Consider the following 21,865-nt stretch of genomic DNA (forward strand, 5'->3'; position numbering starts at 1 on the left):
GCTGCAAGAGCTGGTGGGTGAAATCTTCCACCCAAACCTTTGTGTCGGAGGTCGACTCCAACCGATTCCGGACGACTCCGGATGACTCCGAATACCAACAACTCCGGATGACTCCGGACGACTCCACACAACTCTCGACAACTCTGAACGATTTCGAATGATTCCGAATTCTGGATTATGCTGAGCGGACCTACCTTTCGGAGTCGGTTCCGAAATTATCAGAATCAGATTGGAGTTGACTTCGGGTTTTTAGCCAGCTTTACCCATCACAAATATGCATTTTCAAAGCCAAGTGGTCCGCGATTCTGAAAAGGCTGCAGAGCACTGTTCTAAAGTATACTGTTGGTTTTGGCGAATAGCACCCTTGTGCAGTGCGGTTAAGAGTTTCGCGACCAATAATTTTGAGAACAGCTCGAGTCGAGTCGGAATCAGCTCCGGAATCGGAATCGACCTCGCCAATTGCTCGGGAAATGGAATCAGAATTGGCATCAGAATTGGAATAAGCTCTGGAATAAGAATCAGCTTTTGAATTAAAATAAGAAGTTTGAGAAGCGAGGTCAATCCGGGAATCTCCATGAAAATTGATCGGTTACTAGTAAATTTGGATTATTTCCGGCTAGCCATACGTAGCATCATTGAACCCAAATGCCTATTCTTATGGAAATGCCGAAAGCGACTCCGATTTCGACGTCGATTGGGATTTCGTTGCCACTTCCACTTCGTAATCGATTCCAGCTAACTCGGAGCTAGCCCTATTCGATTCTTTTGGCGTACCCTTTTAATTTAAATGGAACCGGGGGGTATAATTTCAAGAGAATATTGACCAGGAAGATTATGCGACCATGAAATTTGTGACAAAGAATTTAACGGCCATTTGATTTGCGACCAAGATGTTTGCGACTAAAAGTATCAGTTCCCTGGTAGGTGTGGTTTCAGAATTAGCTTCTCTAGTTGTATCCCTGTGATTTAAATGGCACCTGGAGATATAATTTTAAATAGATACTGAACCTTGTGATATAATTTATAGACGGAAGAGACTTTCGGAAGTATGTTGCGTTAATAATCAATATATGAGACGTTATGGATTCGCTTTGTAAAAATAATGCAATCCCGCTTAGCTGCACACAAACAAAAGACGCTTCAATCTCCGAGGTGTTTAACTTTATATGTATATTTAAGTCGTAAGGTACGTAATAACTACTGTTTTTGCTTTGTTGAACGGTGTATGTTATGTTTGCTTCTCGATTGGGTATAACCTATCCTTTGCCTGTCGGGTAGTAGCTAACTAAGCAGTAGAATAGTACTGTACACGTGCGTAGTAAATCGCTTACAATTATAGCAACACTCACCCACTCCCCCCCTGGGTATGCTAAGCTCCAAGGGGTCTAGTAACTTTGTGGTACGGTTGGAGCGACGGTGTGCAAGGGGGAGGGGGAGGGGAGTGATAGTTTTATTAAATTGTCCATGTCTCGGCGCATAACCCCGAACGGTGGATAAAATGGATACAAAAAGAGAGGTGCGCGTCTTACTTAGGGGACTTTCCGATGGCCGCAGACGGTCGATTCGCCTGTGCCGGGGCCCCGGTGGGTGTGGTAGGGCCCCCGTTACTACCGCCCGTGCCTGATGCGGCCGTGCTGTTGCGGCGCGCCTTGATGCGGGCCTGCAGCGTGGTCAGCAGGCCGGTCAGCACGTCGTGGTTGGGAATTTTCTTCGCAAACAGCAGCCGCTTCACCGAATCGTCGTACGTCAGCAGGGCGACCATGTTCTGCAGCAGGAAACCCTGGCAGAATTCCATCAGCTTCTGTGCGTTGTAGACCTGGTGTGGTGGTAGAATACAATAGGCGTGAGTGAAGCTAGTCAAGCCGAAAAAGCCTCCGGGAGGCACTGGAGGAGGTCGACCACCCTACCTTGGCATGTATGTACATGGCGACCACGTTGTCGATGTCGATCATCTCGGCACAGCGCGCTTCAGTGTAGCGCAAAAGCCCCTCCAGCTGGAAGAAGCTGGCCGCTGCCATCAGCTCCAGCACATCGCCGGCAGCGACATCGAGGGCGCTGCATCCACCGCTGTACAGGAACTGCATCACCAACTGCAAGTCAAATTTTGAAGAAAATTGGTTCAAGGAACGTGTGTTTTAAGCGAACGAGCAATGCTTGACCTACCTCGAATATGTGGTACCGGATGTCGTTGATCTGCACGGTCGGTGTGCCGGTGCCTTCGTTCAGCTTCGAGCTCAACATACTCTGCAGACGCGGAGATGCGGTGACGAGAACGATTTTGTGCCCGTAAAAGATGCGATTTTCCACTCTGTAAGAGGGCGAGAGGCATTGCGTTTGTGTAAAGGGTCGGCAAGACGTTAAACGGGGAGTCCTTTGCTACTTACCGGAATGTGACATCGCTCAGTTCAGGGTTGTTGACGAACTTGGGATCGATGCGCGATCCGTTCGAGGGCTGCAGGACCGGCTCCTTGATCTGTTTGATCGGTTCCCAGCCGAAACAGGTGCTGAAGATGTCGGCCAACAGCAGCGTGGTGCCTTCCTTCTGCAAAAGAGGGAAACGTTTTATTCGATTTTTTTTTTGTTGTTCCAATCTCCGGTGTGTCAACGGCCACGGGTCCTGGCCCTTGGGTCACGCACCTTGCTGTAGCGGAAAATGTTAAACAGCAGCGGCAAACACTCGGTCACGAACTGCTGACTGTAGTCGTCCGGGCAGACCTGCAGGAAGTCTTGCAGCAGCTGATCGATGACGGCATCGAGGCGCAGCTCGTGTGCGGCCGCGAGGGCATGCATCCAGCAGTGCAGTGTCCATGGTACGCCTAACGCTCGTAGCTCGATGGTAATATCTGTGGGTGATTCGCGAAATCAAACGGTTATCAACTAGCTCTATCCGATCAAAGGACCCCCCCCCCCTTCTGAGGCATGCGGATACACACCTAAATGATTATTTTCAGCACTATGATACATGGCCTCTTGAAGACTTTTGATTTGGGTTTTGTTCAGGGTCGGTGGGGCCTCCGGCTGGCGGTCGAGCTGGGTGCGCGTATTGCCACCGTCACCTTCGGCAAGCATCTCCTCCAGCGACAGTACCTCCCGGCTGCCCGGGGCCAGCGGATGGGACAGGAGCTTCCGCAGCGTTACGCGCTGACCGTGGGCGGCCGACACAGAGATAGCACTGAAATGAGAGCAACGAATAGGAGAAGCGTTAGGGATCGATGATCTTAATATTGATGCGGTTTTAGTGTTGCGTTTTGAGCATTGAATGAGCGTAAATAGCGTAGTTTCAGAAGAGAAGAGAACGTGTACTGAGCTACAAACTAGAGGTGAGTGCTCAAATTAGTTATGAGTCTGCCCTATGGCGCTCTGTTTGTGTCGAATTACAGAGCTGAGAGTTTATTAAATTATGAATAAAAGTGCAATTCGCTCTCCTGAGCGCAATTCCGCTCAAGAGCTCACCAAGAAGAGTGCAGCCAGATTCGCTCCACTCACTCAATTTGAACATACCAAACTATAGATTGACTGTATGTTTTTTTCATTATAAATTAGTTTCATCAACTTTTTAAGTTAAGAGTAAAAGAACAATTTGTTCAAAGCTCAATTCAGCTCGTTTTAGTACATGCGCTCGGCAAGATGAGTGCGACAAAGGTTGACTTACGCATTTAATGTAAGCACAAATATTAAAAAGATTATCTATTTTTTGCAAAATCGCGTAAGAACCTTGTCAAAAATGAATAAAAGTGCACTTCGCTTAAAACTCAATTCGCTCATTCGAGTGAAAATCCGCTCACGCGCTCACAAACTCGCTCCACTCACTCAATATAATGTATATAAAAGGTTACCGGTTGTTTTGACACAAAAGAAGCAGATTAAATTATGAATAAAAGTGCAATTCGTCCTCCAGCTCAACTCTGCTCTACGAATGAGCGCAAATCCGCTCTCGCACTCATTGAGCTGAGAGCAACCAGTGTCGCTTCACTCTTTAAATCAAATTAATGCGCGAGGTTGTTCAAAACTCACTTCAAAGGGAGATTGAATTATGTTTGCTTCATGCGTAGTTCACTCAAAAGCCAATGCGCTCTTAAGAGCTCAAATTTGTCCAAGCACTCACTAAGCTGAGAGCAATCAGGTTCGCTCCATTGATTCAATCAAAACATGTGATTGACGTGATGTTTTTTTATAAATAAGTTTCCGAAGCTTTTCAAATTATAAATGAAAGCTTAAAACTCAACTCGCCCGTTAGAGTGCAAATCCACTCACGAGCTCACTAAACTCAGCGCCTTCAGGTCCACTCTACCTCTCGCAAACCAGCTCATTCCACCCCTTACCTGTAGCAGCCCCGCTGGGCCGTGCCCGAGAAGCACAGCAGATCCTTCTGCTGCGTGGACAGAAACGCGTGAGCTCCGTGGGCAAGCAGCAGTGCCACCACCTCCACAATGCCCGACCCGCTCGCCACCTGGAGCGGCGTCAGCGTGCACTTGTCCTCGCTGAGCCGTGCGCCGCCCTCCACGTGTGCGCCCCGATCGAGCAGTATGCGCAGCGCCTGATAGTTGCCCTTGCACGCGGCGAACGTAACCGCCGTCCAGTGTTGCGTCTCCGGATGGATGGCCGGACAGTTGGGGTGGCCCGAGGCAGGCACCTCGATGTTCGGATCGGCCCCCGCGTCCAGCAGCGTCTGCAGGGCCGTCTCGTCGTTGCGCACCGCCGCTATCATGAGCGCACTCATGCCCTGATGGTTGAGCGTGTCGTACCGCGTGGTCGGCGGTACGAGCGAGAGCGCCTGTATGAGCAGCTCCGGCCGGCCGGTCAGCATTAGCCGGAAGGCTAGCGCGTACGTCGCACGCCGTCCGCACTCGCTCGAGTCCTCCTGGAGGGAAGAAATAGAGGGGGAAATTGTAAATTAAAAGCGCTTTTTTTAATGCAATTTTCAGTTCACTTACAATGCTACCCGTCGTCGACGTCGATGAGTTGGACGTGAGCGAACCGTGCAGCGGTTGCGTTTGCCCCGAATGGTTCGACGAGCTGATGCTCTGCGTACCGGACAGTCCCACCGTCCGCTTGGCCGGCAGCTCCTCCTCGGACGCGATCAGCCGCGGTGGACAGTCCACCCCGGGCAGCAGTAACCGGGCCGCCTGCATAATGTCGTCCCTGTCGATCAGCAGCGCGTGCCGGTACTCGGCGTGCGCCGAAGACACCCGTAGCCACTCGACCAGCGGCGGCAGCACCACGTACGCCCGCTCGTAGCACAGCTCCTGGATGTTGTTGACCGCGCCGTTCGTGGCCGCGCCCACATCGTTGTGCTCCAGCTGCGAGCAGCGCATGAAGTAAAACAGCACCCGGAACGCGGTCTGCGAGATCGGTATATGCTGGCTGCGCTGCTGCGCCCGCCCGACCAAATCCTTCAGCTCGTTCAAGCTGCCCACGCACGTGGTCAGCAGGCAGGGCTCCAGTGCGTTCGCGCCACCACCCGAGTTGATCGACGACTGGCTCGCCCACCGGGGCATGGTCAGTGCGCCCGACGCCACGCGGCCCGCATTCAGATGGGCGTACGGCTGCAGCAAGCCCCACAGGTCGCCCGACCCGGCGATCGCATGCTCCAGCCCGGTCGCCGTCAGGGACGCGCCCGGATCCGTCGGCAAGCACTGGAGGAATATCTCCTCCAGCAGGTTCTCCAGCCCGGCGCACAGATACACCGCCGCGTACTCGTGCACGAACCGGCCCAGCCGCGCGTCGGCCATCCAGCGATGGAACCGTCCGACCGGCAGCTGCAACCCGGCCCGGGCCGATTTGCTCTGCTTCAGCGCACTGTCGCCCGGCACGGCAAACATTGCGGCCGCCCGCAAACACGCCTTGATGCAGGAGTCGGACAGCGCGGGCGAAAGGACGATCTTGAACGCACCGGCCACCTCGTGCTTGGAGCACAGGCCCAAACACCCGGACAGTCGCTGCACCTCGCGCGCCACCCGCACCAGCGCGCGCTGCAGCAGGTAGCCCAGCCGGGGCACCGCCTCCACCGACACGCGCTCCGCGTACTCCCGGCAGCGCCCCGTGCGGATGACGCGCAGCACGCAGTGCTGGCTCCACGGGGGGTGCTGCAGCTCCACCAGCCGGTTGTGCGAATCGACCCACACGAACTCGTCCGCGCTGGTCACGTTCGTGTTGACCGTCTCGAGCGAGCTGTACCGGCCGAGCCGCCGCACCGGTTCCGAGCTTTCCGAGCCCGCGCTCAGGCTGCTGTACGTCGAGGTGGACGTGTGCGAGCGCATCGTCAGCTGCTGGATGGCCATCTTGATGTCCTCCAGCCCGCCGCCGGCCCACGGGATTTTGGCCGGCGTGGCGCGGTGCCGCGACCGCGAATGGTTCGAGCTGGCGCGCGATCGGGCACTGCGGTTGGTAACGCCCGCCGCCAGCCGGTCCTCGGGCAGCGGTCCGAGCGGACCGCCGGCACGGTTCGGGCCAACGCCGCCCGGCGAGCTGCTGCCGTGCCCGGTGTCGGACATGCTGGCGTGCCCGGACGACCGGTTCTCGTCCGACGAGCTGTGGCACTCGTTCACCCGCTGCAGGCCGCGGAAATCGTGCGTCCCGGTGTGGTGGTGCGTTCGCGTAATGCCCAACGGTGCGCCGCCCTTCGCGACGGGACTGGCCAGATGGGTGCCGGGCGTTTGGCCCGACCCGGCACCGTTGCTGCCGCCTGAGCCGGACACTCCCTGATGGTGGTACGACGCGGGCACCGCGTGATGACTCTGCGAGAAGTGTTGCTTCAGGTGACTGACGTTGCTGCCACTGTTGCTGCTCGAGCTGCCGTTTCCGTTCAGCTGCTCGTTGATGGTGGTGACGCTGCTGATCACGCTACCATTAGCGGTTCGTTTGCTGTTTAGCTCGTTGTTGCTGCTGTTGTTGTTGTTGTTGTTGTTGTGGCTGGAGTTGGAAGCTACTGAAGACTTGTCCAGCCCGGCACTCACCATCGCCGGTTGGGCTTTCACTGGCGAGCTTTGCACGGTCAGCTTGGTCGGACCTGCGACCGAACGGTGCGGACCTGACTGCTGCTGATGTGGCTGCTGCTGCTGATGATGTTGCTGCTGTTGATGATGTTGGGGATGTTGCTGCTGCTGCTGCTGCTGCTGCTGGGAATGATGCTGATGGTGCGCTAGTGGATGCTGCTGCCCGTGCTGTTGTCCCCCCGGGCCGGCCTGCTGTCCTGTCGGCAGTGCGTGATACTTCCTATCGTTCGGGTCGGCACTTTGCTGTCCGCCCGAACCTCCGCCCTGCTGGTGTACTGGCGAGAGGCTAAAGTTGCGCATCTCACCATTCCCATTGGCCGGTCGTAGTGTGATCTCTTTCGAGACGCGTGGGGCCGGCGTTGCTACTGCCGGGCTCTGGATGCGGGCCCCGGGTGAGGCGACCGGGTTCGATGACGCTATGTAGTGGTTCCCGGGCGAAAGGCCGTTCGGGCTGGCCGGGTAGTTGCTGGCGCTTCCGGTACCGGTTCCACCGCCGGCGGCCGAGCTGGAACCATTGTGCGCCGGGTTGTTGGCGAGACCGATGCTGCTCTGGTTGCTGGACGTGTTGGGCGGTGAGCTTACCTGCCCGTTCGCTACAGCTGTACCGGAAGGTCTGGTGGGGGAATAGGAGAAGAAAACGGTATTAGAGACGTTTTGAAAGAGAAAGTCTTATTCAAGCATCCAAGGGTCCTACGGTCATGTTCAAAGATGTACTCTTCAAAGATCTACAAAGATGTAGATGTAACTCTACTGGAAATCCTACTGGAATATCCTGGAAGATGATGTTGATCGCAAGTGATCCTCTGACAAACCACTTTACCGTTCAAAGGACCCAATGTCATGTTCAAAGAAGTAGACGTCAAGATAGAACGTATAGAATAGAAACGTATCTAGGCGAAGATCCTTCTTCCAAAGATCTTCCCAATGTAAAGATAAGTGAGAGATACATTTCAATTCTGAAATCCTAAATGAATTCTGAAATCCATTCTGAAATACAAAAATCTACTGGTAGATCCTAAAAGATATCAAAAAGATTATTTAAAGCTGTTGTTGACATGACATGCAAGCGATCACGGGTAAACCGTCCAAAGAATTGATCGTCTTGTTCAAATATGTTAAAGCGAATCATGAGAAATTCATATTCTTGTTGTAAAATTCCAAGTGAAGGATTTACTGGAAGATCCTGGAGATGTCCAATAGAAACTTCAAAATTATTCTTATGACATATGATCACAACGGACCCAATATCTTGTTCAATTAGAATATTGAGAAATTCCTATTCCTTTACTCTATTTCGAAATGTAACAACTTCTTGAAAGATCGTGGAGATATCTAATAGAGACTTTAAACTTATTCATATGACATATGATCTAGCAACCGATCGCTGGCAAAAACCACTGTACCGTGCTCTCCAGTTCTGCACGAAGCTCCAATCGAACGGATCGCCAACGTCATCATCGTCGTAACCATACTCCGCTGCACCCCCGTCGGGTCCACCATCCTCGAACACGGCCTGCACAATGTCCGACGCCACCTTGAAGCTTTCCTCGATCTTGATGTTGATCACACCGTTAATGACGCTCTCGACGAACGACGGCAGCGACGCGTCCGTTACACCGTCGGCCGTCGCCACCGTCTTATCCACGCGCCGTATCTCCACCACCTGCGTGTGTGGTGGCGCCGTACGCTTGTGCTTTGGTTCTTCACTCGCCCGACCTGGCCCGTCCTGGTCCGGCCCGATCGGTACGGTTACGCCACCCACGGGCGCATCGCTCGACGCCACTCCGCGATTCTTTTCCTCCAGCACGGACTTGAGCTGCAGCATGAACTCCTTCCCCGGCTTACCACCCCCGCCCGGTTCGGGTTTCTTTTCCAGCGCGTCACGTACGGTTGGCCGGCTGCCGTTGCTGCTGCTGCCGGCACTGCTGCTGCTTCCGCCGCTGCTGCGCTGCTGCAGCATCTCGGCCGTCTCCTCGCACAGCCGCTGGGCGTGAAACACGTTCAGCTCGCTGACCTTCGGCGGCGGTGGCGTACCGGTCGGCGGTGGCGGTGCCGGGCGCGTCTTTTCGCTCTTCCGGTGCGCGATCGAGTCGCCGAAGTAGATGATGACTTTGTGGTCTTTCTGCTTTTCGATTTTGTTCTTCACCGGTGGGCCGCCGGCCGTGACGGGGGGCGGCGGCGACGGTGGCAGATAGCTGTAGTAATCGTCCTCTTCCGTCAGGTTGTTGGTGCTCTTGATCATCTTGGAGCTGAGGGCGGCCGGGTGATACCGGGGCCGGCCGCCACCATTCCCTACGCTCGGTATTTCGTTGTAGCTTTGGGCCTTCTTCATGCGATTGCCGTTCTGGCCGGGACCGTACCGAGGATCCCGGTGTCCCTGGTGGTGTTGTTGCTGCTGCTGCTGTTGTGTCTGTTGAGTATAGCCGTGCTCTGGATCGTACGGATCTTCATCATCACCCGTTGGCAGAACGCTGAGGGACGCCTGCCGACCGTCCGGCGAACGAGCCGGATAGTCGTTCGAGGTGCGTCGTCGCAGAATGAAGTTATCGTTGCGCGTTAGTTTGGAGTTTTTGCAGTACTTTGACTGCTGGTGGCTTCCGGCGTCGGCTCCGTACGGTGGGGGGCGCTGGTCGGTCGCTTTGTTTGGTTTCACTTTCAGCTTGTAGCCGCGCAACTCCCGGCACAGGCTGCAGGTGCAGTCGTCCGTACAGATCATTGCGAGGTCGGGACGGTACTGCGTGAGAGTTTCGCGAAACCTCTTCCGTTACGAGGTGTGTAGTGCACTAAGCAATGCAGGTGCGTCAAGACGATGGTGCGCGTCCGTTCGAGCGATTGGACTACACCACGGCACGCGATTGATTTGTGCCGGTCCTCGACCCTTTCCGTGGTGTGGGCCCTGTTCGGGTATTGCATGAGGCCACTAGACCACTACCTCGGAGCTTGTTTTTTGTTTTATTATTGCGTTATGATTGTGGACGTTGTTTATGAGGTCTGTTGGGTGATCACGGCACAATCGGGCGTTTGTTGCAAGAGAGGGAAACATAAAGCAAGAGAAATGGGCGTTAATGACGACTAGGTGAGTTTTGGTTGCAGAGGTAAGAGCACCCCTAAGACACACCAACACACCAAGCTGACGAAACACAATACGAACGAAGGCACGAAGTCTGCTGTCCCTTGGTGACTGGTGTGGGCCTGGCCAACTGTGGAGTCAATCCGGCATGATATCTTTGCCCAATACCAAGATTGGTTGTGGCGTTTGGTCTAGATTTGCCTTCCCCTACTTCCTGCATTCCAGCTCCAGAAGCTGGATTCCAAAATCCTACACTTGTCTTTTCGCATGCTGCATGCAGTTTGAAAAGCAGTAAAATAAAGGGACCCCACCGTTTGTCAGGTCAGGTTTTACTTGTTCCGATTTGTGGACAGCCGCTGCAAACGATTGTTTGGGATAGCTGAACTATTTCGTCGGCAATATTTTGAAGTGACTTTATTACACCACCCCAAAACGTGTGGCGAATGCGCGCAGGTGTGTTTCCTGTCGTGTTTGTTAGCCAGATTGTGACACTGCCACAGGCAAAACGAAGTGTGAGTGATAAATAATGGACCCAGAACCTAGAGAGCTGGGGCTGGACCAATAATTGAGTTTTGTTGGAAGTAGATGTTAGGCAATTCTTTAGAAACTTTGAAGGGTGTTTGAGCATACCACTGTTCATTTGGACATTCCCGATTTATACAGGCTCTTGCTAGACTTACATATACATGTAGTGTATCATGAAGGAACCGGATAAAGTTAAATGATACGGTATAACGGCTGGGTTGAGAATCGATCTCCCACGGCCATGTAGAATCGAACCCGCCTATCGCTTAGACCACATGGTCCTCCGGACCTACGCAGACTTACACAACCAATTTAAGCGAATTGGTCTATCAATTCTGGAATTTGCAACCAGAAGATGACGACACAACACGTTCACTCGGCGAGATAGCATCGCTATTTCTTAATTAGCGCAAACGAGTGAGTCGCGCACAAGCCATCATTATGTCAATACTTGTTATTGCTTGATGAGTCGCCGGGCAGACTCGCTGCCGGGTTACTCACGAACCATGAACGTAGTTGAAATAAATTCTAATGTGCAATTGTTTCCAGCCACTAGGGACGGTCTTGGCAAACGGAATTGTGATCATAATCATGTTATGAATGTCATTGCTTCCACGCAAACACACATACGTTAGTAGCTCCTCTGTTCGGTTCTAACATCGTCAGCAGTCAGCAGCTGCCTTCAACAGATTACCAAACTTTCATATGCATTTGGTCGTTATCTCTGCATCTTCGCATCGCCGGTATGCAGCACCTACCACTCAGTTTCGTAATATCGTTAACCACGTCCATTTGTGTCCGCGCAGGGTTTGCGCCTGTATCAATCGTCCCGCACGACCGCGCGATAATAATCTGCGCGACCGGCAAACAAGAAATGCTGCGTATGCGCCCGACCCAACCACGTGTAACGAGCACCACGAGCGGGGAGAGTATTAGTGCAGCTACAAATTAGTCCAGCCGAAAACAGCCTTTTACATGCACCCCCCTGTACACAGGGTGACACAGGGAGCAGTTGTAAATATTCTGTTTTACCTGCCTTACCCTACCCCAACCACCACTATGGGCAGGGATTAGGCGCTCCATTAGAGCATTTGGAGCGTTTGGAAAACGTTTGACTGGCGTGGAACCATTTGGGCGCGTTTATTACGCGCGTACGCGCTCGGAAGGGAGGTCGCCTAATTGAAACTAATAGTGCCATAAGTTTTGATTTTGCAGTCCTACCGCTCGGCCCCTGGCCCGTGTTGATAGATCTGTGCCCCCCGGTTATGGGCAGAGCACGCCCTGTCAGACAGCGTCAGACGCTTTTGTGGTCAGAAATCGCTTCATTAGGTGTTGTTGCCGTTTGCCACTCGTGATGCCCCCGTCCAGCGGATGCCGTAGACAGCAACATGCGCATTACATTTGCGTCGGACTGCAGCAGCAGCAGCCACCCCTCTTCCCTTTTCTGCATGTACTGTGTGTGCATGGGCACATGTGCATTTCCTTTTTTAAAGGTGCACAACACACACACACCTTTCAATATATTCAGTCTATGGGGCACTGTGAAGTCGATCGTTTGGAGCAAATGATACGATTATGCTGGCCATAACCACCTCCAATGGGGGGCGAACCGGGGATGGGGTGGTAATAAAAGTCAGCCCAAGAAACGTTTCCCATTTTGCTACCATGGGATTGAGACGGAGAGCACAACACCGTCAAACTGCACACGAACGAATGACATAGAGTGTTGGAGTTGGCAGAGCTGTGGATACAACACATCTGGTCGGTTGATCCAACTGGAGTTTGTATTGCAAGCAGTTCAAGCCCTACTTCATGATCTCATCTCGCCGTTTGGGGGAGATACAGATTGCTGGGGAGAGCGTGGTGTGTAGTACGGTAGCGAAATGCCCCCTCGGTAAGCGACCCAGCAAACTCTCCCAATCGAGCTCCAATACTCATGTTTTTGTATACTGCGGGGTAAAATACGGGGTACGGGCACTAGATTGGGGCAACGATTTATGATTACACAGCTTGAAGCTAGCTATTTTGTTAAGTTTGGCTGTCCAAGAGATGTCCAAGTGCAGGCAGAAATGGACGCCCTCCTTCACCAAAGAGAACCATGACATGCAGGAAAGCACAACAAATACAAAACCACGCAAATCCACAACCGTTAGCGTGAAAGAAAAAACTAGCCACACTAACCCTAACCCTATCACTAATCCTGGGAGGTACTGGGTTTTGCTGTCTGTGATGTGGTTCGAGCATAGTTAGGTCTGCTCATTGATCCATGCTCTTGGAGCTTGAAAATTGATCAACAGCCGTGAGGACTCGGGAATAAAGCATGAACCGAAGGCCACTCAAACAAACACCATTGGCCAATCTGTGCCAGAGCGTGGATTAAGTAATAGCCGAGGTGCAATGAAAAAGAGAACTCGTGGCACACTTTTTTCCCTATTGCAATGCAATGCTACAGTGAATGAAATGGCACCGGGAGGTACGAAATTATACTATTTGTTACACTTAATTAGAGTGTGGTAGTGGTGGCGATGCGGGAGGAAAAGGGATCTCTGTGTGTGCTCGTTTCATGCACATTGTTGGCTGAGGAGATATTATTGATTTCTTGCTGTGTGTTGCGAATAAGTCGGTTGTTGAAAAGGTGGGCAACAAATTTAGCATCCCGCGGCATCATTATCAGTCAATAAAGCGGGCGGTGTAAAAGGATTTCTTCTAATCCCGAATCCCTTTTCGCAAAGGAGAGAACTCCTTTTTGACTACAAATCTCGTTATTCAATTTCGTGCATTTTTTGTGTGTTGTCTGTTTCTCTCTCTTCCTCGGCTTGTCAAATTAGCGAAACAATTCGTCGGCAGTGGTGGGCCAATTTATTGATACCGTTCGGTGTATCGGGACGGTTAAAATACGGAGCGGAGTTTGCAGCCCGGTTAGGTAGGTTTGGTAGGTTTACCGCACAACACACTGGGCATGCATTTTGGGCCCGTGCCCACCGACGCAGCTGGAAACAGCTGGCGATAGTTATGTTGCCCCCGGGGCGTTGTTTTCATTTTGCTGTTTGCCGTTTTTTCCCCGCCTGCTTTATTATACATACGCCGGGGGTTTGATTTTATTGATCAACATCACTACACGGAGGAGTGTGCGGGAAGGCCATGTCCGGAAATCGAAGGGGGGCGCAGATTATCGTATTACCCAATCGCAGGAGATAACGAGGCCGCAAATCAGTTAATAAATCATTTGTTTTGTTTTTGTGTTTTTTTGGCAATGTTTTGCGAGGGCAATTTGTTAGCAATTTTGGTTTTATTGGAATTGGATGAGGAGGGACTATGCCAATAATGTAGGAGATGACTAGACACTACCACCGTTCCTTCTGGTTGAATGTGGATTTGGTGCTATAAAGCCAAATTATGCAACAATGAGCCGGAAGCTGTACAGCTATGAGTACAGCAATGAGAGATATATCTCAAGTACATTGGAAGTTAATTAGTCATAAATGGATGGTTTATGTAAAGAATTTGAAAGGAATATCTGAATTGAACCAAATATCTGAATAATTTGGGTCAAAATAGAGCAATAATAGGGCTCCCAGAAAAGGTGAACTGCTTGGTGTAATAGCCTTCCAATTTTGTATCCATAACTGTTCCCGAGGTCCCTTAGCTTAGTCGTTAAGACATGCGACCTAATCGAAACAACTTTTATGGGTTTCAAATCTCACATAAACCTGAAAAACCAAAATAGGATTTAATATCCTATAGATGTTATTAAAGTAGGCAAGATCTTCAGAAGAATGGCTTTGATCAGGGTTCTTGTACCTAATAAGAAGAATAAGAAGAAGAAAAAGATCTATATTTGCTAAGGCCCTACCACTTCTAGGCGATACTGTAATGCCGACATCAAGAATCTAGAAGTTGTCTAGCAAGGAATCTCAGTATAGTCCAAATATCTCAGGGAGTTTGGAAAAGCAACAGATTTTCCAAGCAGAATCAGAGCCTTCGGCTGGTAAGAAATCCCTGAATTTATAACACTCCATAGCTATAATTTTGTGGTCCTAACGATTCCCCAATTGGTTCTAACACGTCCAAAATACGCCTCAAATGCCTTGATACCTCAAAGCCTAACCGTGTGACAGGGTAAGATTGCAAAAAAACAGTGTGCCAAATCCAATTATCACCATGTTTCAGCTGACAGGGCCTTGTTATAAAACATCTCATCATCAAGCGTTATCCCCGAAATGGGTGTCTGTACTTGGTTGGTTGTTCTGCGCTGGCACACACACACACACTCACTCGCTGTGATGGACAGAAGCCGTTCGTTTTCGTTCGTATTTTGTTTCGTTCAGAGCAGGCTGTGTGCTCCGTTACGGTGCCTAAAGCCCGCTACATAAATCAATGACGTACCCGAAAAGGCACACATCCGCTGCGAGACACGCCGTCCCAAGATGTACGTGGACGTTCGCACACCCACAGAATCCAATTAGAGCGGGTTTTGGTCGCTTCAGGCCAGTTGGACGTTCTGACGTCTGCCACGCGGTGAATGATCGGTGCTCCCGGTGGGACTCGTCACACTTGCCACTGGCAAACGGTCGACCGACGACATCCGAGCCCGGATCGGATGTATCTCGTTACGTTCACTTTCGTTCTGGGTGCTGGCCAGAGCACAGAAGTTCCAGGCTTGTGGTGGGATACTTTGCTCGAAGCGTTTCGGGGCTTTGTTGTTTATGGTGTTTCTTTTGTGTATGTGTGTGTGTGTGGTGTGTATGGTAACTTTGTTCACACGTCACGCTTCACTATTCTAGGATCAAGTGCAACACACGGAGCGAATCGCACAACTGATGACGAACTTGGTAGAGAACGTTGGATTCACAAGTAGGGGAGGATTTCCTTTTCTCCGGTCAGCTATTCTGAGCGAAAAACTAATTGACATTTGATGCTGACAGACTGAACGCACAGACACACACACGCACTCATGCACACACATGCACACAATCTGCAAAAATTCTTCACCTCACTTCTCACTTTGTGTGCTCGCTAAATCTCTTTCCTTTTCTGCCACGAAGGGATTAGGTTTCGCCGTGGCTGCGCAGACACTGGAAGGGCGAAAAATAAACCATTCGTTGTTAGCTACAAATCACGCAAACACACTTCAGTCAAACACACATTATACTTCAATCAACCAGCCTCGATCTCGAAGCGGGTTGATCGACCACTAGTCCGGAAGAGCGCGCGCGCGCTCGAAGGGCCCGTATACGCAGGCGGCTGGTACGGCTCTTCAGCTCGATCGACCGGGAATGATCGCGTTGCACTTCGCGGCGTGAGCACGTTGAACCGAATACGGGAGACACCCGGTTGGAAGGAAGAGAATACGTAAGGCCCATCAATTAAGTCCTTCCGCTACGGTGCTGCTGCCGCGGCCGATAGATTACGCCACGAGACATTGCGCACGTGGTGAACAGTTTTTGCGCTGCCGTCCGTAACACCAACGGCGGTGTGTGACACTGGTCGCGCTGGTGATCAATCGTGCCGAATCGGTTCCAAACTGTGCGCAAGATGTAATAACCCACGACGATGATGATTGTTCCCATTCGGAATGTCCCCCGCAATGGTAGCAAAGGTATGGTATGCCGCTTGTCGTTTGGTGTCAAAATTTACATACAACGCTCAACACCTTCCCTTCTTGGGGAAACCTTCAAAACCCACCATCAACAAAAGAAACTAATCTTGAACACTCCCGCGCAACACTATCGCACCTTCACGGGGTTCAAACTTTGAGTCCAGTACGCCCCTTAGGCACACTCCCGAAACCCCGAGTTAATTTCCCGATCACACCCGATACGGTTCTTTGGCCGCTGCCGCGAATGCGTTGCACGATCGATTGTAGATTAGGTTCTTCAAAACAGGCGTTGCCAACAATCGCCCATAGCATCAAGGCATTTCTTCTCGAGGAGGGTGCGCAACACTCTTTGGCCCGGTGTCGCCTTTACGCTTGCACTTCGCTCGCACCTTTAGACCGAACGGGGAAATGGAAATTTGATTTCAAAATAATTTTCTGTTTTCATTCACCACGGATCGTTCGGATTGGATCACACAGAAACACACACACGACACACACACGCAGAGAAACATATGAGGGGGGCTTAGTTTAAATCACGTCTTGATTTCGCAGGCCCGGGCGACGCACCGACGAATGAATTTAGCTGGACGCGGGTGCGCACGAGAGTGCACGAGGGTGATTAAAATTTGATTTCCTTCACCCAGGCCAAACACACCATCCACAACCCAATCACGGGCACAATCATTTTCATTTCGCTGGTGCGGTATGGGGAGTTTTCCAAAGCTCCGAAGGGGGCCGTGTATAACGCGCGTAATTATCATTCACACTTGCCGCACAGGCCACTGGCTTTTCGTGCCGTGTCTTGCGCGTCTTTGCGCGCATATATTACTATGTCGAGCGCTGCATCACGTAACTGAACTACACACACGCGGAGGCTTGATCGGGAGCCCCGACTCGCGTAAGCTCGATCACTATACGCGACGCAAACTACACCTCGATCACGTACGTCCGCAGGAAGTATTCGATTTTGGAGCCACAGCCACCGCCGCGCGCTTTTCACGCGAAAGGTGTACACTTAGATGCGGCGCTTACTTCTCGTAGCAGCGAGGTCGTCGCTGAAGTTCACGTAACCTCCCCGAGAGGCACGAATCAGTTGGTGATTGCTCTTCTTTGATTTTGAGTATCCGAACCTTCCCGAACAGATTGTCTTATCGTACTCAAATATACGCGATCACTGCTTCGATCACAGTCCCCAAGTAGTGATGTTCTTCAAGGCACTACTACGAATTTCCAAAACTCCACCCAAACACTGTCCGGAGCTCTCCGAAACCACTAACCGTTTCGTTAACCAGTTTGCCCAAGGCGACCGTTAACAGGCGCCCTAACGCCCTGAACCCCTCCGTACTATGTGTGGTGACTGGCGAGCGGTCTAACCACGTTCGCAGACACAACCGAACTGGAAAAAGGGTGAAATTGTAATAAATTGCTGCAGCCACAGCACCGCAGGCCATGGCTGTTTGTTTATGCTCTCGCGCCAGCACCAGCGCGGGCTCTCTTTTTTTCTCGGCGTTCGGTTAGTTCAGCGTTTGAGTTTTCCGACTGAGGTTTCTCTCAGCGATCACTGTCTGGGGTGCAGTTTTCTCAGACCGCGCGCAAAAAAAAGAAACCGCTCAAGCGAATTGGAGACGAAGCGGGGACTGATATTTGAGTCTGGGAGTAAGCGAATTTTCCCGACAATTTTCGGAACTTCATCTCGGAGATCGCTTCTCGTGCAGTGCGATCGGGAGCGAGTTTGTACGAGTGCGACGGCACCTTAACGATGCGAACTTTAACCCAAAGATCCGTGCTAATGGTGCAGATGGAGCAGGAGGCTTTCGAATGTTTTAAATTTTTGATCGACAAATCGTTCGGCGTGGGGTCGGTGCGTGGTAGGAGAGCAAACCTTTTACCTCCGACGAAGGTATCGGTGCACAGTTTACTGTGCCCCCTGTTTTACTTTCATTGATCGAAATTAGCTCGAGTCCATTAGCGTTTGCTAAATGCAAATGAGGAAATAGTGTACGCGCTTCAAACGAAACCATGCGTTAAATGGATGCGTTGCGAAGTTGATGAACGTTTGGAGTTGGTGGTTTTTGTATATTTATGATGTCTTTATGCTGGGATGACTCAGTGAAGAGTGCCAAAAGATGGACTTTAGACAACTCAAACTGAATCTCCAAAATGAAAGGGTTTGCAGTTGAGCTCCCCTTTTCGATCTCTTGGGAAAGAACATTTTTATTGAGGACTGTTCGCTTCTGTACATCTAAACAAGGCTATACAGACATGCCCCAAAAACTGAACCAAAATCTTACAAATAATGCAATAATAATAACGTGTAACCAATCGGATTGCTCCAGATTAGAATCAAGCTCGCACGGGCAGCAGCTTTACAAACTGCCCAAGCAACCATTACATCATTGCCCATTATCATCGTGAAAAGCGTCATCTCAGTACAGCACACGGAAAATGCCACGATTTTTTCAACCTACCTACCTCCTTCCCGAACCCAAATTCCTCATCAATCACAAGCCCGGTTTCATCATCGGTAATTACTGATTAACCTATTTTTCATTTGCGCACTCATGGGACCTTCCGGAGTGTCCGGGACACAAAAAAAACTTACAAAAGAGTTACGTCCGATATGATTGACCGTGTCCAGAAACACCAGAAAGACTTCTGGAACGTACTCGGAAAAAGAGAGAGAAAGAAAAAAAACAGCAACGCCCTAAGAGAAGGGAGTCTTCTCGCCAAAAAAACAAACCGGGCCATCTCTAACCGGCCACCCGTTAGAATAATTGGAATCTAGTTCGGGTCCTACAATTTCGGTATAAGATCTTCCACCTGAGGAGATGCGGAGATGGGCAAAACGGTCGGTCGGAGCGGGGCTGAAAGTGGGCAAATGTTTTGTCGACATTTGCTGCTTGGCCGGACTATTTCTCAGACACCCACTGGCTTTTCGCTGAGGGGCTTAGGGCTTCCCAGGCCGAGAAGCTTCTCAACCACCGTCTTCAACCATTGTTGCATCATTAACGGAATTTGGAACTTCCGGAGAAAATTGCTAATGTACACTCACAGTCGTGCAATCATCAGGCCCACCATGCGCCCACACCTGTAAGAATTGTGCGGTTGCGGTGGAAGATGTTTTCCCAGGTCTTAGATATGTCACCGTTGCTCCGACGATGGGACGGGGGACAGAATGGGACAGAATGTGGGTCTCCTCTTCGGCTTCGGACGATTCACGCCCGTCGATGGCTTTGCCGAGATAAGGATGTGTGTCAATCTGTTGGAGGATCTGATAGGCAGAATCTTTGCTAGAATCAGCCACGCAGGTGGAATAGGCCACAAAATTGTGCTTTGTTTCAAGATGAGATACTTTGCGGGTTCCAGCAAGCGTCAAATTAATCTTTTGACCCGACATGATAAAACGCAAACCATTTCTTTAAATTCGGCACCCAATGCTCGTTAGTTTGCCTCTTCCTTCGCTAGTTTTAATGAATTGAAAGTGAAAGCAAGTTTAAGGAAAAAGGTAGTAGCGTATGGTTCATTAAACGGAGATGATTGCAGGCCGCTACTTAGCTATTCATCAGGCAGAAAATGTGAATTAATTGAATCAGAGCTTTTCGTTCGTACGCAACAAAACAAACACAGGTAGAAGAGCAGTAGTTGGTGCTTTTTATAACTTTCCCATGCTATGTTATTAAAATATGAATGAGCATTATTTAATGAGCGTGGCAGTGGAAATCTCTATTTGAAGTATAGAAATTAGTTTTTGGAAGTTCAGTTCCAAATTAATGAAAATGTATAATTAAAGTGTTATAAGTGATTCTACCGGATGATCTGTGTAATTAAAACCACAAAAATATCTAGTTGTTTGTAATACTAACGTATCACTTAGACAGAAGTTATGGATGATATTTGAGGCTGTTTGTGGCGCTAAATCTATTGGCCAAACGTGTAAACATCCCTGTGTACGAGTCCATACTGATTTGGGTATCTTCTTGATGGATGTCTAAGGCATATGTCCATATAGGATCACCTTCAATGATTCAATGTGCAATATTTCGTTATATTTTGTTATCAAAGTCTCTGAAGTTTTGAGTTGTTGAGGCTTTAGTTTTTGAGGCTCCAGAACAAGAAAAATTATGTATTTCATGATTTTGCTGAAGATGTTACGATCATTCCGAATATTCAATTTGAAGGTATACGTTTGTAGTGACCATACTTCTTCAACCAATGATGTTAATGTCATCCTAACGTAAATGACGGCTTACGTTCGTGACTCTTACCAAACTCAGCACGCAGTTAATGGCTTGCTGGAAATGTTCTGATTCTGCTTTATAAACCTAGTTTAGTGGCCAATATTTTCAACCGTTGCTCAACTGTTCTAATTCGTGCCAGATATACCGTAATGACGTAAAGTTATGTTTTAAAAATCTATGCCTTCAAATAGCAGACCAAAGCGTCATTTTTCTGAAACGACAAGTAGCATTCAAACCTCTATTTGCGTAGTCTTCCACAGAACGAAAAATCCCATAGTCTCTGGAGCTTATTGTAAGTGTTTTATTGCCATTTGCTCAAGTATGGCCTACGTTTCAAATTGACACTAACGTTGGAATGCTGACTATGTTTATGCTAGGTGGAAAACATCTTAAACCCTAAGACAAGCATAAGACAAAGGCAAAGCAGAAGCAATGGGAGGGCAAAAGTCGCAAAATAAAAATTTCATTTTTTGATCCAAATCGTCTTCCAAGTCTCGCGTCCAGGGGCTCCAAAGCAACGCGCAGCAGGAGTTGTCGGTGTGTAATGACCGTTTGCGTACGGAAGGAAACGATCGGCGACTTAACGGGGCGGGGTCCGTTTTGATGAGTTTACAATCATAAAACAACCGCTAGGTGAGATAGAACTCTTGCACAGATCGTGATGGATCGTTCTGGGCTGGTTGCAGACGCGGCTAATAGAACCGAAAACGATCCAACGATTCCGGCCCGGCTGCTACAGCATCAAGTTCTTCCAGTTCTTGGTGTTTTAGGCTCTGGCTCAGTAATCGACACATCAAACTTCATCCTAGACGAGCTGGACATTCCTGTTCTGATAGCGTTGCTTGCTTTAATTCTCGCTGGAAGTCGTGCCTCATCGACGATCGTAACGAAGCTCGTTAATACTGACACAACAACATTTAATTTAGTTGCGCCGCCTTCAGATCGGTCCTGTTGGAGTGTTATTTTTTCCCCTACTCTGCCAGCTAATTTCACCGCCTCAACCGACGATGAAAGTGAACTTTCTGCAAAGTTCATCGGTGATAGGCGACAAACAACGAACGAAAAAAAATGTTACACGATGAGAAGAATGCTTGATGGCCCCTTGCGAGGGTTTTGTGCCCGATGACACGCAACAGCATACCGCGCGGTTCCATTGTTTTCTTGCTACTGCTGCTGCACGCACCAAGCCCGTCCACTATTGTTTCGGGTGCATTGGCTTTACCGTCTCTCTTTCTCACTCTCTCTCACTCTCTGAAAGGTTTCGGAAAAGTTGAAGATATTAAAAAGTTAATTAATTAGCTCAGTATAAAGCAACTGCTGCAGCAGGTCCCAGACCGAGCTTCGATGGGACCTTTCTTTCACCTTGCCGCTGGCTGCTGGAGGCAGTTTTCGGTGCACTTTCTTGCCGTTCATCGACCGAGACAACAAATAGAGTGAT

General features: G+C 50.2%; 1 protein-coding gene across 4 annotated transcripts in view; it reads right to left on the minus strand.

Moving 5' to 3' along the window:
• Positions 1-1,146: 1,146 nt before the first annotated feature.
• The window catches only part of LOC120957025 (ankyrin repeat and BTB/POZ domain-containing protein 2), a 92,994-nt gene continuing 72,275 nt past the window's right edge, over positions 1,147-21,865 (minus strand). For 3 of the 4 annotated variants that reach the window (XM_049608431.1, XM_049608429.1, XM_049608430.1), the window contains exons 4-11: positions 4,935-7,608; positions 4,323-4,861; positions 2,934-3,172; positions 2,638-2,843; positions 2,385-2,542; positions 2,164-2,308; positions 1,908-2,090; positions 1,147-1,816 (exon numbers count right to left, since the gene is read on the minus strand). In XM_049608431.1, the coding sequence (XP_049464388.1) occupies positions 1,526-1,816; positions 1,908-2,090; positions 2,164-2,308; positions 2,385-2,542; positions 2,638-2,843; positions 2,934-3,172; positions 4,323-4,861; positions 4,935-7,608 (4,435 nt within the window). In that variant the 3' untranslated portion in view covers positions 1,147-1,525. Of the gene's footprint in view, positions 1,817-1,907; positions 2,091-2,163; positions 2,309-2,384; positions 2,543-2,637; positions 2,844-2,933; positions 3,173-4,322; positions 4,862-4,934; positions 7,609-8,398; positions 9,987-14,976; positions 15,666-17,466; positions 17,599-21,865 lie in introns of those variants that run through there. The other variant, XM_040378941.2, reaches the window with a different exon arrangement.

The sequence above is a fragment of the Anopheles coluzzii genome, chromosome 3 (assembly GCF_943734685.1).
Source record: "Anopheles coluzzii chromosome 3, AcolN3, whole genome shotgun sequence".
NCBI lineage: Eukaryota > Metazoa > Arthropoda > Insecta > Diptera > Culicidae > Anopheles > Anopheles coluzzii.